The 17067-nt window shown below is 38.0% G+C and overlaps 1 protein-coding gene across 1 annotated transcript in view; it reads right to left on the bottom strand.

Annotated features, from left to right (window-relative positions):
* The window catches only part of LOC144581836 (uncharacterized), a 61216-nt gene that overhangs the window by 14531 nt on the left and 29618 nt on the right, over nt 1-17067 (bottom strand). The window contains exons 3-5 of the mRNA XM_078367511.1: nt 7953-8012; nt 3451-3713; nt 733-990 (exon numbers count right to left, since the gene is read on the bottom strand). Of these exons, the coding sequence (XP_078223637.1) occupies nt 3661-3713; nt 7953-8012 (113 nt within the window). The 3' untranslated portion in view covers nt 733-990; nt 3451-3660. The remainder of the gene's footprint in view (nt 1-732; nt 991-3450; nt 3714-7952; nt 8013-17067) is intronic.

Genomic DNA, 17067 nt, shown 5'->3' on the forward strand with positions numbered 1-17067 from the left:
AAAAACGGGGGGAACAAAGAAATAATCAGCAAAGGAGATGTGGAGTTTCTATTAATGGAGATCCACAGCAAAGTAAACAAGCACGCAAAATAAAAGGGTACTCTTGAATGAAGACCATGGATGGTAAATAATCTTCAATTTAAGTGCCAATTTTGAACAATTTGTATTAGCTGCCTATAAAAAATTGTTTTAAAATAACGGGAAGCTCATGTGAAGGAAAGTTTCACAATCAATTAACAATGTTTGCCCTGCATTTGGAGGAAGCCATTTGACAGTAAACAACTTGAAGGCAAGATATATAGATGATGGTCTTACACAGGACAGCCCTTCTGCTCTAAAAGATTTCAGATTTTGATGAAAACAGCTTTGCAGTATGCTCTACATTCCTTACAAGACATATGGCCTATCAGTCAACATCAGCTGCATACCTATTTTATATAGAGATTTATGCTAAGCTTCTGGAGGTGGGGAGAACAGACTATATTTAATTTGTATCATACCCTAAGTTTACAAAGATTTGCGTCTATGTCCTCTTATTTTACACTCTTTCATTTTTCAACAAGTATTTATTGTATTTATTACATGCCAGATAGTAAATGTTAAATTAATAAACAAAATAAATATTGACTCTACCACTCTGGGGTTTACATTCTCATGAAAGATAAGAAATAGTTAGGTATGGACTCCCTTTTGACGATGAGAACATTAATGCTCAAATAACACATAACTCACCATGAAGAAAAATGACACATGGAGAGATCACGACTGTAGCCAAAAGCTCCCATGGTAATTTCTCTCTTCCACTCAGTTACCCTGAGTTCCTATACCGTTGTCTCATGTGGCCCCTGACCTAGACTGACAGCTTCTGGATTTCACTACTCTGGTATCTTTTGGACAATGTTAATTTTGGGGGCCGTATACAATACTATGAGGTCTCCTCCAGGATGCCCTCCACTCCACAGGTCCTGCAGCTTCTTCAGAGAATTACTCCTGGTATGAAATAAGGAAAGGGGGTTTATAAAGAATCTGGAATCAAGCCAGATTTCCAACAATTACATTATAGATGAGTAAGATGTCTGCCTGTAGTTCTTTGTTCACATTTCAGATTATATTTGGTTCTTAATCTGCAATGACAAATTTGTACAGCAGGCCTTATTATCACTCTTGTTTTGTGTTGTTGTGTTCTGAACTGGTTCAGATCCATGAGGGAGATGAGGGGGATAGACATCGCAGGTGGAGAGAGTGGCAGAGTAGAAAGAAGAAAACATGGTATAAGCTACATGTAAAGATAGAAAATCACGAAATGAGTGTGGTCAGGGAACAATGAGTAGACAGGTTTGGTTAATTCAAAGGAAAAATGAAAATATTATTTAGTGCATATGTACCAGGTGCTTTAAGAAAAATGATTTCATTCATTAATCTTCATAATGGCTGCATGAGCTGGGAAGGCAGACATCTTTCCTCTGCACATGCAGGGTAACTAATATTCATTGTGGTCAAGTAACTTGCCCAAGGTCATAACCTAGTAAGTGGCAGAACGAGGACTCATGCCCAGCTCTTTCCGTCTCCACATCCAGGGCTCCCTCCACTCAAAACATTCACAGTGGGGTGTGCAAGGTACTCAAAGCACAATAGGGTGAGATTTATGAAAAGAGTAAAAGTAGACATCAAAATTGGGCTGGAGAAAAGGAAGACAATCTTTGCCAATTTGACAATGTTACTCTTACCTGCTCTTGCCTGATATATAACATGTTGAGAGGAAGGCAGGGATCAACTCTTTATCAACAAAGCCAGGCCTGACTGCCACAGAAAGGATATCATTGATTGTTTCTACTTTGAATAATGTTTAAAACCTGAAGACAGATTCTTCATAAATCCTCTCCTTTCTCCTGCTCCCTTTTCTCTCCCTAGCCCTTTGCCTGTTGCTGAAGATACCACTGGTTGACTTCTCAATATCAACCCTCTCTTACTCAACCTTCCTAGAGAATCTCAAATTCATTCTTTCACATCTATCCTCTCCTATAAAACTATGTGCATCAGAGAAGACAGGATGCATCCCCAGCCTCGGCAGGTGATTTCTGCTTGATCTAAGCCAATCATGGTGATTCCATTGTCTTTGGCAGTGATGAGACAGGTCTAAGTAGGTGATACAACTGGGTCGATGAAACGTGAGGATGAGTCTGCAGGGAAGCTTCTGGGAGAGGGCTCTTCACTCTTAAGAAGATACAAGGAAGAAATGGCCTCTACTCTCTCTGAATACTATTCTAAGTTCTTGTGATGCCTTTAACTGTGGGAGCCATGTTGCACATACAAGGGTTCAAGGCTAAGGACAGATCACCTTTGCCAATTTGACAATGTTACTCTTGCTTGCCATATGACATGTTGAGGGAGTGATGGTTCTTTGTGCATGACAGAGGCTTTCTTTGGGGGTTTTATCAACTAAGATATTCTTAAATGGGAGTATGAGCTATAAATGAAAGTTTGGGCTATAGAGAAATGAGACAGAAGGAAAATATGATGAGAAGTATCCCCTTAGTAATTAAATGAGTGCTATATAATATTTGAGAGGAGGGAAAAAATAATAATATTTTTTTTAATTTTTGGTTGTTGAACTATGCTTCTTGAGTATGACACCACTTAGAAACTAGACCACAATGATCGCAGCTTCAATAGTGTTAAGACATCCAGAAGGGAATGAATCACAACAAAAGAGGAGACAGTTGCTATTTGCACATTTGTTGATTTTGTGCAAACTCTTCAGTCCAGAACAGGGGTCAGTGAACTGGGGACCCAGGGTCAAATCAAGCCTGTTGCTTGTTTTTGAAATAAAGTTTTATTGAAAGATGGCCAGATCCATTTGTTCACCTACTGTCTGCTGCTACTTTTGCACTTAAGTGACAGAGTTGAGTCAGTGAAGCAGAGACTGTAAGGCTCACAAAGCTGAAAATATTTTTTTTAGTCTGGCTCTTTACAGAAAGTATGCTGGCTCCGGATCTAGAAGGAAGAGAATCGAACTGGCAGAATATACAATAGCCAGAGTATAGATAAAATGAGTCATAAGAGCCCATATGAACTCTTACCCACGATCTGCAGCAACCATCTCAGGAAACCAACCCATTGTCTCCAGTAACCAGCCCAGGAATCCAGCTGGCTGTCTGGGAGTCACACTTACAGGAATCAGACAGCTATTAGATTGGTGCAAAAGTAATTGCGATTTTGCCATTATTTCAATAGCAAAAAACGTGATTACTTTTGCGCCAACCTAATATCCCCACCAACCAGTCCTGGAAGGCAAATAATAACCCCTGTAACAGCTGGCCCAAAACAACTAGGACTTGATTAATAATCGACAGCTTCTCTATTTTCCATCCCTGCTTCCAACTTAGGACCAACCAAAACACTCAAATACATACATATATGTTTCCCTAACCAATCTCATAGGATGCTCACTTCTGATTAGTCACCTCCAGCTTTTCCAGGCCAAGAGTCTCCAGTCAGGCCACACCTGGAGTCTTCTCTTTTTATCCACTGTTAAACTTTCTCATTACTCTGCCAGTCTTTAACAAGTGACAGTGGTTGTTGACTCCTTGTTATAGCCAGCTTCTCATTTGGTGGGTCTTCATTTATTTCCAAAGAACTTTGAGTCAAAGGACCTGAGTCCTAATCCTGTGTCTGCCACATATTCCACACATGACATGAATAACTCACCTTTTCTGTTAAAACAAAAAATGAAAGAGGTAGTGTCTCTGCCCACAAGTTGTTCATGGGCCATATATACTTTCAGGGTGAGATTGCTGCCATAACTGAAGTATATGCAAAGGACAGAGACAGCTCTGGGGAAAGAATGACAGATTGTATATGGGTCATATAACTAGTAAATGCCTGGCATTGATTAACTAATCAATTCTTATATTTGACCACTATTAATATATTCATTAAGAAGATATCTTTCCCCTAAATTCACAAATCTCTTCCTTTCTAAGGAAAACCTTATGCCACTTATTTTAAAATATGGACTAGCCATTTGCTTGAAATCTAATTTCACAAATAGCTCATCTGTTAAAAGAATATTTTAATGGATCCTGATTCAAACAGAATCCTTGAATCAAACTGTCTTTTCTACAGTTTCCTTTAGTTGAATAATTTGAGTTTGCCTAAAGCACTGTCTAGTTTGGTTCTTACATACTTATAGGTTTCAAAAAATGGCACAGTTTAAATGTTTTGAATTCCTTTGATCTTTCATAGGATACTTATTTGATTTGTGATGTGCTAAACAAAGCTAATTGTACAGAGTTTTCACTTGCGGTCCCATCAAGTGCCATTAAATTGTACTCAGTTTTACAGTTTATAAGCATTCTATGAATGTCCTTATATAAGCCCTAAAAGTGTTGATTGTTTAAATAGCCTTTTAAAATTAGTTTTCCATTTGTTAACAATGCAGCAGACGATATTTGTTTAGATATTTCAGCTTTAATTCAAATGTCCTGTGATGTCTTAGTAAAGCCCATCTTGTAAAGCTCATAATATGCCAAGTTTTCTTTCTATGTACAAGTTGAAAAAGACACGTACAGTGTTGGGCATCCTGGCTTCTAGTCTGAAATCTTCCCCTGACTGACTGTGTAAGCTCCAGAAAAGTAACCTCACATCTTTGGATCTCTGTTTCTTTTCTTGAGACCTATCACTAAGATTCATTTCAAGACTAAAAATCTATTATCAGACCTACATTCGTATATTCATCACAGCACCATTCACAATATCAAAGAAATGGAATCAACCTAAATTTTCATAAATGAGAATTCGATAAAGAAAATATGGTATGTGTGTGTGTATACAGTATATATATACATATGTATGTGTATATATATGCAAGTTCAGAGTGTGTATATATGTACACATGTACACATGCACAGATATGTACATATGGTACACATGTACCGTGTACATGTTTTAACATGTGTAGTGTGTACATATATGTATGTACATATGTACAATGTGTATATAAGTATGTACATACATATAGGGTATGTGTGTATGCAGTATATATGTGTATATATATGCCAGTTCAGAGTTTGTATATATGTACTATGTGTACATATCTGTACATGTGTATACTGTGTACCATATTATGTGTGAACATGTGTGGTGTGTACATGTGTAAAGTGTGTATATAAGTGTGTACATACATACGGGGTATATGTGTATACAGTGTATATATATGTGTGTATATATGCAAGATACAGATATACATGTACACTGTACATGTCCTTTTCAGCTTGCATATAGAAAAAAACAGAGTATTATGAATTTTACAATGTGGGCTTGCTTTACTAAGATGTCATACATTTGAATTAAAGCTAAAAAAATCTAAACAAATACTTATCTGTTGCTTTGTTAACAAACGGAAACTGTAGTTTTAAAAGGCTATTTTAGCAATGAACATTTTTTAGGACATATATATGGATTTTATAGCATGTTCATACATACATATATACATACAGACACACATATATACATACACACGTATACATACACACACACATACCATGGAATACTACTCTGCCATTAAAAAGAATAAAATTGGCCAGGTGCAGTGGCTTACACATATAATCCTAGCACTTTGGGAGGCCAAGGTGGGCAGATACCCTGAGATCAGAAGTTTGAAACCAGCCTGGTTAACAGGGTTAAATCCTGTCTCTACTAAAAATATAAAAACTTTAGCTGGGTGTGGTGGTGCACACCTGTAATCCCAGCTACCTGGGAGGCCAAGGGAAGAGAATCACTTGAACCCAGGAGGCAGAGATTGCAGTGAACCAAGATCGGCCACTGCACTCCAGCATGGGTAACAGAGCAAGACTCCTTCTCAAAAAAAAAAAAAAAAAAATGAAATCATGTCTTTTGCAACATAGATGGAACTGGAGACCTTTATTAACAGAAAGTCAAATACTGCATTTTCTCACTTATAAGTGAAAGCTAAACAATGGGTGCACATGGATATACAGAGTGAAATAATAGACACTGGAGACTGCTAAAGGTGAGAGGGTGGGAAGAAGGCGAGGACTGAAAAATTACCAATTTGGTCCAATGTTCACCCTTTGGGTGATGGGTCCAATTAAAGCCCAGACTTCACCATTGCAAAATACATGCATGTATGAAATCTGCACTTGTACCTCCTACATTGTTTTTAAATCTACAATCAGGGAGTTCCTGATAAATACAAGTGGAAAATGGTATTTTCCAGGTGCTCAGCTGGATGGCTTCTGTTCTGGAGGCAGCCTTTGGTCCTGGAATTGTGACAAAGTCTACCTCAACCAAGGAGCACTGGATTCAAAGTGGAATCTAGAAAGACTTCCATCCAGGTGGTGTTCCCAGACCGAACAATGCTTTATTAGCATGATCAACAAAAATGCCATGATTGAAAAGGTAAATAAGGGGATGAGACTGACAACCATCCATTAAGCAAGAGCTGAGCTCAATGTTGAAAACTGGGGTAAAACACATCCCCTCCAGATGCACAGAAAGTAGGGAGAGAAACAGTTTGCAAATGAATAGAGACCATTCACTAGGCCATTCACTTCATCTTATTGTATGACCCCTTTGGGAAAAAAGGGGTGTGTTTTTGTTATTATCAGAGGCAGTATACTAGTTACCAGTAAGATGACTACCACCAGCCTTCCTGGGTCCAAATACCCACTCTGCCACTTGCTAACTGCGATTTTTAAAGTTAACCTAAATGCCCTGTGCCTTGGGCTTTTCTTATCTATAAAACTACCATTATTTACAACTATGAACTACCATTTGAGATAACAGTAGTACTTACCTTATGTGGCTTTCTGAGGATTGATTAGTCAATATATGCAAAACACTTCATATAGTGCCTAGCCAGTTATAAGCACTCTTTAAGTATTAGTAATTATTAGCTATTTATTGAGCATTTTCTAAACAATGCATATGCATAATGTCATTTAATCCTCATGAAAATAGGTCTATTATTCCCATTTTAGTGATAAAGAAGGTGAGGTTTAAATAGCTTAGGTGGGACCAACATTCACACTGGTCAATCTGCTTCTAGTGTTGGCTATAAAATGTGTACAGTACAATTTTAAGGATGGTGAAGATGATGCATTCCTTTGCTTTAATCATAGCAGTTTGCTATTTCACATTCTAATTTATGGTAATATACATCATAAGATACAGTTATTAGAAGACCATAGTTTCAAAATATAAATGATAAAAATATTTTTATTTCCCATAATAAAAATAACCACTATAAAATTTTGCTAACAACGTACAACAATCTAAATTAACAATGATGAAACAAGCTGCCATTTATATGTAACAAGTATGATAGCAGCATGTGACAAGCACAACCATCTACCCTTGACATATAGCAACTAAGAGTTCGTCCAGTGGGAGTGCCACCACCTGGATGCAGGCACAGACGCTTATGAGGCTGCCTGACTTCTGGATGAGTACCTGTTTTATTTTTCTGCAAATACCAGTCCTGACAAGTTTCTACTTTTAAATGCTAAAATTTAATATTCCCTAATGATTCACTTGTAAGTAGAAGTACATGAGAGGAAGGGAAGGAGAGAAAAAAGCCTATGGAATTTGACATTATCCACCAATAAGAGGTAAAGATAAGGATGCTCTCTGAAAGTTTTTTAAATCTTTCTTTCCAAAGTCTAGGGTGCAATCCTGACTAAGTTTATCTTATCTTCTCATTAGTGCTCATAAACTCTATAAGGTCATATCACCCCAAAAGGGGAAATCCCATCTGGGTCTCTTAAGATTCCTGGCATCTCCACTTCACCAACCCATTAACAGCTCATAATTAGGTCCAGAGTATAAATGTCTTTTGTCACTGGCACTTGTGAAATGAAATTATCAGTAAAGCAAGAAAAACTCATGTCACACTTTCTCACTTTCAGTCAGATAATATTTGTAGCAGATACCTGGACAGTTGACGTGAGTTTCCATTACTACAAAATCTTGTTTCTGAGCCACCTTGTGACCTGGGGAACAAAGACATCAGTTCATTCAAGGTTCATATGACTTTTTATTACACCTTTAAGAACATCACTGCAATGCATCTTTATTTATATCCTCATCCTAAGCTTTGCTGGCCTGATTCCCCTCTCAGGCCCTCTGATTTTCATGAATCTGTCTTTTGTTTTTGTTGCTTTTGTTGTTAAACACAAATTTCCTCCCCATGTAATAGGTATTTTCTTCTTCTTTCCATTTATACCAAATAGTAATTTCCAGCCCACTTCTTGGTAACTTTAAAATATCACACCTACCACCTTTTGTCATTACTTTATGTGTTATACCCTACCCAATTGTGTGAAGATTCTAAGACCCTAATTCCTATCTTCGTCTAAATGTGTTCTTTCCTGTAAGTCTCCAGACACATTCTGCACCTCTGTTCTTCTCTCTGAGTCATACTTATTCTCATCCAAGGCAATTGTTTTCATGAATGCTTCTCCCTTCCCATCTGTATTAGTTTCCTAGAGCTGTTGTAACAAGGTTGCACAAACTTGGTGGCTTAAAATGACAAAATGTATTGTCTCACATTTCTGAAAGCCAGAAGTACAAAATCAAGATATCAGCAAGCTTGTTTCCTTCCGCAGGCTCTGAGGGACAATCCGTTCCATGCCTCTCTCCTGGCTTCTGGTGTTTGCTGTCAATCCTTGATGTTCTTCACCATGTATTACCATTGAAAGTAATGGCAAAAACTGCAATTACTTTTGCACCAAACTAAAAGATGCATCACCCCAATTTTTGCCTCTGTCTTCACATAGGGCTCTCCCTGTGTGTCTCTGTCTTTACATGGCCTTCTTATAAAGACACCAGGTATTCAACTTACAGCTTCACTCAGTATAATCTCTTCTTAACTAATTATATCTGCAAAGACCCTATTTCCAAATAAAGTCATATTCACAGGTTCCAGGGTTAGGACTGCAACATATTATCTTGGGGCACACAATTCCTCATGCAATGCCATCCATATTTACTTCCTATCCTTGCATTTTTGGTCAGCTAGATTTCAGGCGGGAAAAAAATGTGTTTTTCATCTTCAGGAAGGTAGCCAGCCCAAGAAGCCATCACTATCTCCTCTTTTGCTCAGGATGTCAAATCCCATTGTTCAACTCCATCTACGCAGCCAGCCTTTCTCCTCTCAGACCTGTATCTCTATTCCAAGATCAAAGTGTCTTGTCAGAAAAATAAAATTAAAAACCTGCCTGTGCTCTCAGCTTCTCTAGCCTTCTGGAGCCCTTTCCCTGATGGTGCTGCTCCCTGATGGTGCTCCACACATCACTAAGAGGAGCTGATAATAAAGTGCCAAAGACTCTGAGCTGCACCCAAATATACCCATCGTGAAGGCAACCATGTTTCATTTGGCCACTTTGGGTAACAAGAATGAAGACTCTTCGTGGATGATCTATATAACGCTGTCAGTGGGGCATTGAAGTCCCCCACTACTATTGCGTGGCTAAATCTTTTTAAAGATCTAGTAGCAATTGTTTTGTAAATCTGGGTGCTCTAATGTTGGTGCATACATATTTAGGATAGTTAAACATTGTTGAATCGAACCCTTTATCATTATAACATTTCCTTCTTTTTTTCTTCTTTACTGTTATTGGTTTAAAGTCTGTTTTGTCTGATACAAGAACAGCAATCCCTGCTCCTGTTTGTTTTCTATTTGCATAATATATCTTTCTCCATCCCTTGACTTTGAGCCTATGAGTGTCATGACATGTGAGATGGGTCTCTTAAACATAGCAGATGGTTGAGTCTTGTATTTTATCCAATTTTTCACTCTATCTCTTAAGTGGAGCATTTAGGCGACTTACATTCAAAGTTAACACTGATATGTGAAGTTTTGTTCTGGCCATGGTGTTGTTAGATAGTTGCTGTGTAGTCTTGATTGTGTAATTAGTTGCTTTATGGGGTCTGTGGGCTATGCACTTACATATATTTCTGTAGTAGCAAGTATCATTTTTCTGTTTCTATGTTTAGAACTCCCTTAAACATCTCTTATAAACCCAATCTGGTGGTAACAAATTACCTTAGAGATTGCTTGTCTGGGAAAGACTATAATTTCTTTTTTTTTTTTTTTTTTTTTTTTTTAATGCACAGAGCAAATGGAAGAAACCGGAGTGGAGGACTGGTCTATTTTCACCTGGCTGGGCTATTTCCTCAGTGGTGAGCTGAGGAGAAGAGTCCAGGTCTATTTTGCAAGCTCAATATTAAAGTCGAATGATAATGGACATGAAGTGCTTTGTTTTTTTGTTTTGTTTTGTTTTGTTTTTTTGTTTTTTTTTATTGAGTAGAGGTGAGGAACTAGGATGTTGAAAAGTAAAAAAAGGAGAGAAGGAGAGGAAGAAAGGAAGAAAAAGAGGGAGAGAGAACAGGAATATTGCTTCATTCTAAAAATGGGGATTAATAATGGCCAATCAATATTTTGTGTATTTAAAATGGAGCACTCTATAAATATTTATTGAGTTTACTTGTTCCGGATCTGAGTTGAAGTCCTGGATATCCTTATTAATTTTCTGTCTCGTTGAGTCTAAATCTCATTATGGGTCTTATGTATCTGGGTATTAAGATCTCTTATTGTTGCATTGATCCTTTTACCACTGTATCTTTGTTGCTTTGAAATGTATTTTATCAAATGTGAGAATTGCAACTCCTGCTTTTTGTTTATTTATTTATTTATTTTTGCTCTCCATTTGGTTGGTAAATTTTTCTCCAAACCTTTGTTTTGAGTCTTTGTGTATCTTTGGATATACAGTTAGGTTTTGGCTGTATCTTTTGATTGGGGGATTTAGTCAATTTAAATTTAGCGTTACTGCCATTTGATGTTAACTGGCTATTTTATCCATTCGTTGATGTAAATTTTTCTTTATGTTGATGCTCTTTACTTTTTGGTATATTTTTAGAAAGGCTTATACTGGTTGTTCCTTTCTATGTATAATGCTTCTTTCAGAAGTTCTTGTAAAGCAGGCCTGGTGGTAATAAAATCTCTGAGTACTTGCTTGTTCATAAAAGATTTTATTTTTCCTTCAATTGTGAAGCTTAGTTTGGCAGGATATGAGATTCTAGGCTGAAAGTTCTGTTCTTTAAGTATGTTGAATATTGGCCCCTACTCTCTTCTGGCTTGTAGGGTTTCCGCTGAGAGATCTGCTGTAAGTCTAATAGGCTTCCCTTTATGGGTAACTTGGCCTTTCTCTCTGGCTGTCCTTAGTATTTTCTCCTTCGTTTCGATCCTGGTGAATCTAACGATTATGTGCCTTGGGGTTGCTCTTCTTGAGGAATATCTTTGTGGTGTTCTCTGTATTACCTGGGGTTGAATAGTGTCCTGCTTTGCTAGATTGGGAAAATTTTCCTGGATAATATCCTGAAAAGTATTTTCCAGCTTGGATTCATTCTCTCCATCACATTCAGGTACACCAATCAAATGTAGATTGGGTCTTTTCACATAGTCCCATATTTCTTGGAGACTTTGCTCATTCCTTTTCATCCTTTTTTCTCTATTCTTGTCTTGTCGTTTTATTTCATTAAGTTTGTCTTCAACCTCTGATATCCGTTCTTCTGCTTGATCCATTCTGCTATTTAAACTTGTGCATATTTCACTAAGTTCTTGTGTTGTATTTTTCAACTCCATTAGTTCATTTATATTCCTCTCTAAATTGTCTATTCTTTTCAGTGTTTCGTCAAACCTTTTTTCAAAGTTCTTAGTTTCTTTACATTGGGTTAGAACAAGTTCTTTTAATTCCCAGAAGTTTCTTATCATCCACCTTCTGAAGCCTACTTCAGATAATGGAACACAGTCCTTTTCCATCAGGGCTTGTTCTGTTGCTGATGAGAAACTTCAATCCCCTGTAGAGGGAGACGGGTTCTGATTTTGGGTATGCTTGGCCTTCTTAGGCTGTTTTTTTCCCTTTATTATAAATTTATCCATCTGTCATCTTTACAATTACTGTCTTTCTAGTTAGGTTTCTGAGTCAACGTCCAATTTATTGATTCCCAGTGCTGGCATTCAAGCAACCCACTGCACCGGCCTAAATAGCAGCGATAAGACTGATGGTGCTCTTCTGCCCGGGAATCTATGGTCTGGCTTCCTTCTTGAGTCTGCAACAAGCAGCTCTGCCTTCCCGGAGCTCCAAACACCGGTCAGTAAGGGAACCAGTCCCGTTTACTCTGCATGAAGAGCTGCCATGCCAAGGCGCTGGCAAAACCACTGCGCCGGCCACAAGAGTCACGCTGGTGACCTGTGGGGCTCCTCTACTAGAAATCTGCTGGTCCGTGAGTGACGAAAATTCGTCCAAAAGTGTGGCATCCTCTCGTTCTCTAAGCTTTCACTGGGAGCTACAATCCCGAGCTGTTAGTGATCAGCCATCTTGGATCTCTCTCTCTCTTTTGTTTATCAAGTTTAGTTTGGCAGAATATGAAATTATTGATTGGAATTTCTTTTCTTTCAAAATGCTAAAGATAGGCCCCCACTGTCTTCTGGCTTGTAAGGTGTCTGCTAAGAAGTCCACCATTAGTCTGATAGAATTTCTTTTATAGGTAATATGGCCTTTTTCTGCAGCTGCCTTTAAGTTTTTCCTTTTGTGTTGACTTTGGAAATTCTGATGAGTCAAAGCCTTTGGAATGGTCATCTTGTATAGTATCTTTCAGGAGTTTTCTGGATTTCCTATATCTACATGCCAACCCATCTAGTGTGATTGGAGGCATTTTCCTGGATTATACCCTCAAATACATTCTCCAAGATGCATACTTTCTCTTCTCTGTAAAGATTGCCAATGAATGATAGATTTGGTCACTTTACATAATTCCTTCTCAGAGGTTTTGTTCATTTTTCTAAATTCTTTTATTTTTTCCATTTTTGCCTAACTAGGTTGATTCAAAAGACCAGTCATCAGGCTCTGAAATTACTTTTTGTCTAGTATGTTATCAAGGTTTTCAATTATATTTTGAAATTTCTGTCGTGAATTTTACAAAGGAATAAAGACTCTTATTAGACAGAACTGTGTATAAATAAATTCTGGCTCTGCATTACCAGTGTTATGACCTTAAAGAAGAGACCTGATCTCTTTTTGCCTCAAATTTTATATCTGTAAAATTCATTTACTGATAGTACTAGTCACAAAATTATGAAAATTTAAACTGGCTATATAAAATACCATAGCTTGATGTCTTTTACAGGCTGGACCATGCCTCTCCACCAAATTCATATGTTGACATCTTAGCCCCAATACCTCGGAATGTGACTTATTTTCAGACAGCCTTTAAAGAAGTGGCTAAGTTAAAACATGGTTATCAGACTGAGCTCTAACCCAATCTTATTAGTGTCTTTATAAAAAGAAACTTGTACACACAGAAGGAAACCAGGGATGTGCTTACATAGAGGGCAGAGCATGTGAGAAAGTAGCCATCTGCAAGCCAAGGAGAGAAGCCTCAGGAGAAATCAAACCTGGCAACACCTTGATCTTGGTTTTGTCACCTCCAGAGCTTTGAGCAAATGAATTCATGTTGTTTAAACCACCTACTCTGTGGTCTTCTGTTATGGCAGCACTAGTAAACTAATACAAGTTCCAACACCTAATAAACGTTTGATTAGAGTTAGCAATTATTGTTATCATGAAGATAATGACTAAAGTTTCCTCCAAACCTGTGACATCCAGGAGGGCAGCAACTGCTCACATGTGTGTACTGAGTACTCAAAACATGGTTAGGCCAAACTGTGATGTACTTTAAGTGTAAAATGAACATAGGATGTCAAAGATTTGCTACAAAAATATAAACATTTCTACTAATAACTTTTTTAAGTATTGATTGCTGTTAAAATATTTTAGATATATTGAGTTAAATCAAATATATGATTAACGTGAACCACATGTTTCTGCTTCCTTTTTTCATGGGGCTAATAGTAAATTTTAAATTGCCTATGTGGCTGGAATCATATTTTAGAATGCTGCTGCTCTAAAGCCTTCGATGGGAAGTGACTACCACAGCTCCATGCTTGTCTTCTAAAGCCAACAGTAGTGTTCTTTCTACTGCCAACCCCTGGAAAATCTCCTTCTAGTACAAAAGTGTAGGGAAAGAAGCAGAAGGTTTAAAGTCAGACACACCTGGAGTTGAAAACCTACTTCACCCCTTACTTGGCCTGTGACCTGGAACTTCTCTGAGCCTACTGGTTTCTCCCATGCAAAATGGGAATAATCAACAGTAGCTCAAAGGCAATGACACATATAAAGTGCTTAGCACTGTCCCTAGCACACAGAAAGTACATGTTATAGACTGACTATTTGTGTCCCCAAAATCGTACATTGAAATTCTCATCCCAATCTGATGGCATTTGGAGGCAGGGCATTTGGGAGATGATTAAATCATCAGGCAAGGTCTTTATAAATGAGCTCAATGCCCTTATAAAAAGCCCTGGAGCCCTCTCTTGTCCCTTCTGTCACATGAGGTCACACAAAAAGGTACCATCTCTGAACCAGGAAGTGGGCCTTCTCCAGACTCCAAATATGCTGGTGCTTTAGCTTGGATTTTCCAACACTTACAGCTGTGAGAAATAAATTTCTGTTGTTTATAAGCAACCCAGACCATGGTATTTTTGTTATATCATTCTCAATGGGCTAAGACAGTGAACAGTAGAGGTTGGCTTTTGTTACTAACTTCATGAGACATGAAGGGTCTCTTCATACTCTGGGGAGATACGACAGGTGAAGGTTTCCAATGGTGAGATCGAGTGGAAAGCCCATGCTGAGGCTATCCTATTGTCAGAGAAGAGCACCCAAAAATTTAAAGAGTCACTTTCCTCTGCTGCAAACAGAAATCTCAAGCTTATCTGAAATGTCCTCTGCCTCCTTTAGCTCATCTTGCCCTTTCTCACCTCCATGCCTAGGCTTAAATGGTTCTAGATTTCTGAGCTGTACTTCCTTCTCCTTCTATCAAAATCCAAGCATCTTTCAAGTCTTGGGTAAAATTTTACCTCCTTCATGAAACCTTCCACTACGGATTTCTGCCATATGCCAGAGACTTGAATACAGAGTCTGAATCCCCTTCAGTTTGCTTTCTCTGTGTTACTGGGCACAGAGTCTGACAGATAAAATCTTTATGGAATAAAGCAAAGTTAATAAAAAGTTGCAGCCCGGACTAGAGATGAGGGAATGCCAAGACATTGTCTATTTAGGGAATAGCCTTATATTTGAAATTTTCATAAACTGCAAAATAGCAAACCCCTATGACTTAAATCTCAAATCCAATTGTGTTCATGAGGATGGAATTCTACAAACTCTTTGAAAAAGCAGGCATCACTCAGGCACCATGAGTAACAATGCTCCTCCTCCAAGATCCCAGACCTTCCTAAATGAGAAAAAAAAAAAATGAACTGGTTCTAGAGAGGAATCAGAGTGGGCCACACCCCCAATAGTCTCTGAGGAACTGGAGATCCAAAACTAAAATGACTTGAAATAGAAATTTGAATAAAAAAGAAAGAACCTCTAAGTATTGCCAGAAAAAAGTTGCAAAAGACTAAATCTCGGCATGTACTGCCCACAAACACACACTGAGGCAACCCAACCACGACACAGGTAAGCAAAGTACATCATGAATGAGAGCTAAAACATATAACCACAGGGCCTGTATTCAAATCATAGGCACATTGTTTACCAACTGTGCAACTTCGGACAGGATACTTAACCTTTCTGGGCCTCAGTCTTTCCTTATTTAAAAATAGAGTCACATAAGTTAACATTAATTAAATTACTACCATATGTCAGATACTTGCCAAATTCTTTCTATATTGCATGCAACAGGATTAAATGAGTCAAATATATATAAATCCCTTGATTCAGAATCAGGCTGCTATGGTCTGAATGTTTGTGTCCCCTAAAATTTCATACGTTGAAATTATAAACCCCAAGGTCATGTGTGGCATTAAGTGGTGGGGTATTTGGGAGGTGATTAGATCATGGGAACAGAACCCTCATAAGTGGAATTGGTGTCCTTATTTAAAAAAACAACAAAAAAAAAAACCTGTGAGAGACCCCTCACCCCTTCTACCAGGTGGAGACATAGCAAGAAAGTACTATGAACCAGAGAGCAAGTCTTTACCAGACATCTAGTCTGCCAGGACCTTGACCTTGGACTTCTCAGACTCCTGAACTGTAACAAATAGATTTCTCTTCTTTACAAGCTACCCAACTTATAGTATTTTGTTATAACAGGTCAGATTCACTAAGAAAATTGGAGGTGCTGCTGTAACAAAGATCTAAAAATACGGAAGCAGATTTGGAATGGGATCATGGGTAGAGCCTAGAAAAGTTTTTGAGGTGTAGGCTAAAAAAAAGCCTGTTTCTAGGTGGACTATTAAGAGTGATCCTTGAGAGGGATAGGACAAAAAGAAGAAAGCTGTATAAAGAGCCTTCTAAGAAAATACCATGAACAGAAAGTCCATGAACAGAATGATTGTAGAAATATGGATGGTAAAGGCCATCTGGTGAGGTTTCAGATAGAAATAAGGAACATGTTATTGGAAACCCGAGGAAAGGTTATCCTTGTTACAAAGTGGCATAGAACTTGGCTGAATTGCTGTGGCTTCATGTTTTGTGGAAGATAGAATTTGCACTCAAAGAATAGGATATTCGACTGAGGCAATTTCTAAGCAAAGTGTTCAAGGTATGGCTTGGCTCCTCTTGAATGTTTCTAGTCAAATATAAGAAGAGAAAAATGATTTAAAGACAGAATTTTTCATCAAAAGGGAAATAGAATTTAAAGGTTAGGAAATTTCACAGGCTATCCATATTAAAATTATGAGAAAGTATATTCAAGAATAGGGTGTGGCCAAGCAACCTTCTGATAAGAAGATTAGTATGGATTATCCAGGACCTATTGTCCAAGGAAAAGGAAAAGTAACCCCAAAAGATTTTCAGAAATCATCAAGGCTGCCTTTACCTTCTCAGGCCCAGATCAGAGGCTAGCAGACAGAAAATTTTAAAGAAAGAGCCTCAGACACCTGTGGGACCTCAGCACTGGCTGGCTGGCACCACCTTAGGC

The sequence above is a fragment of the Callithrix jacchus genome, chromosome 3, assembly GCF_049354715.1.
Source record: "Callithrix jacchus isolate 240 chromosome 3, calJac240_pri, whole genome shotgun sequence".
Lineage (NCBI taxonomy): Eukaryota > Metazoa > Chordata > Mammalia > Primates > Cebidae > Callithrix > Callithrix jacchus.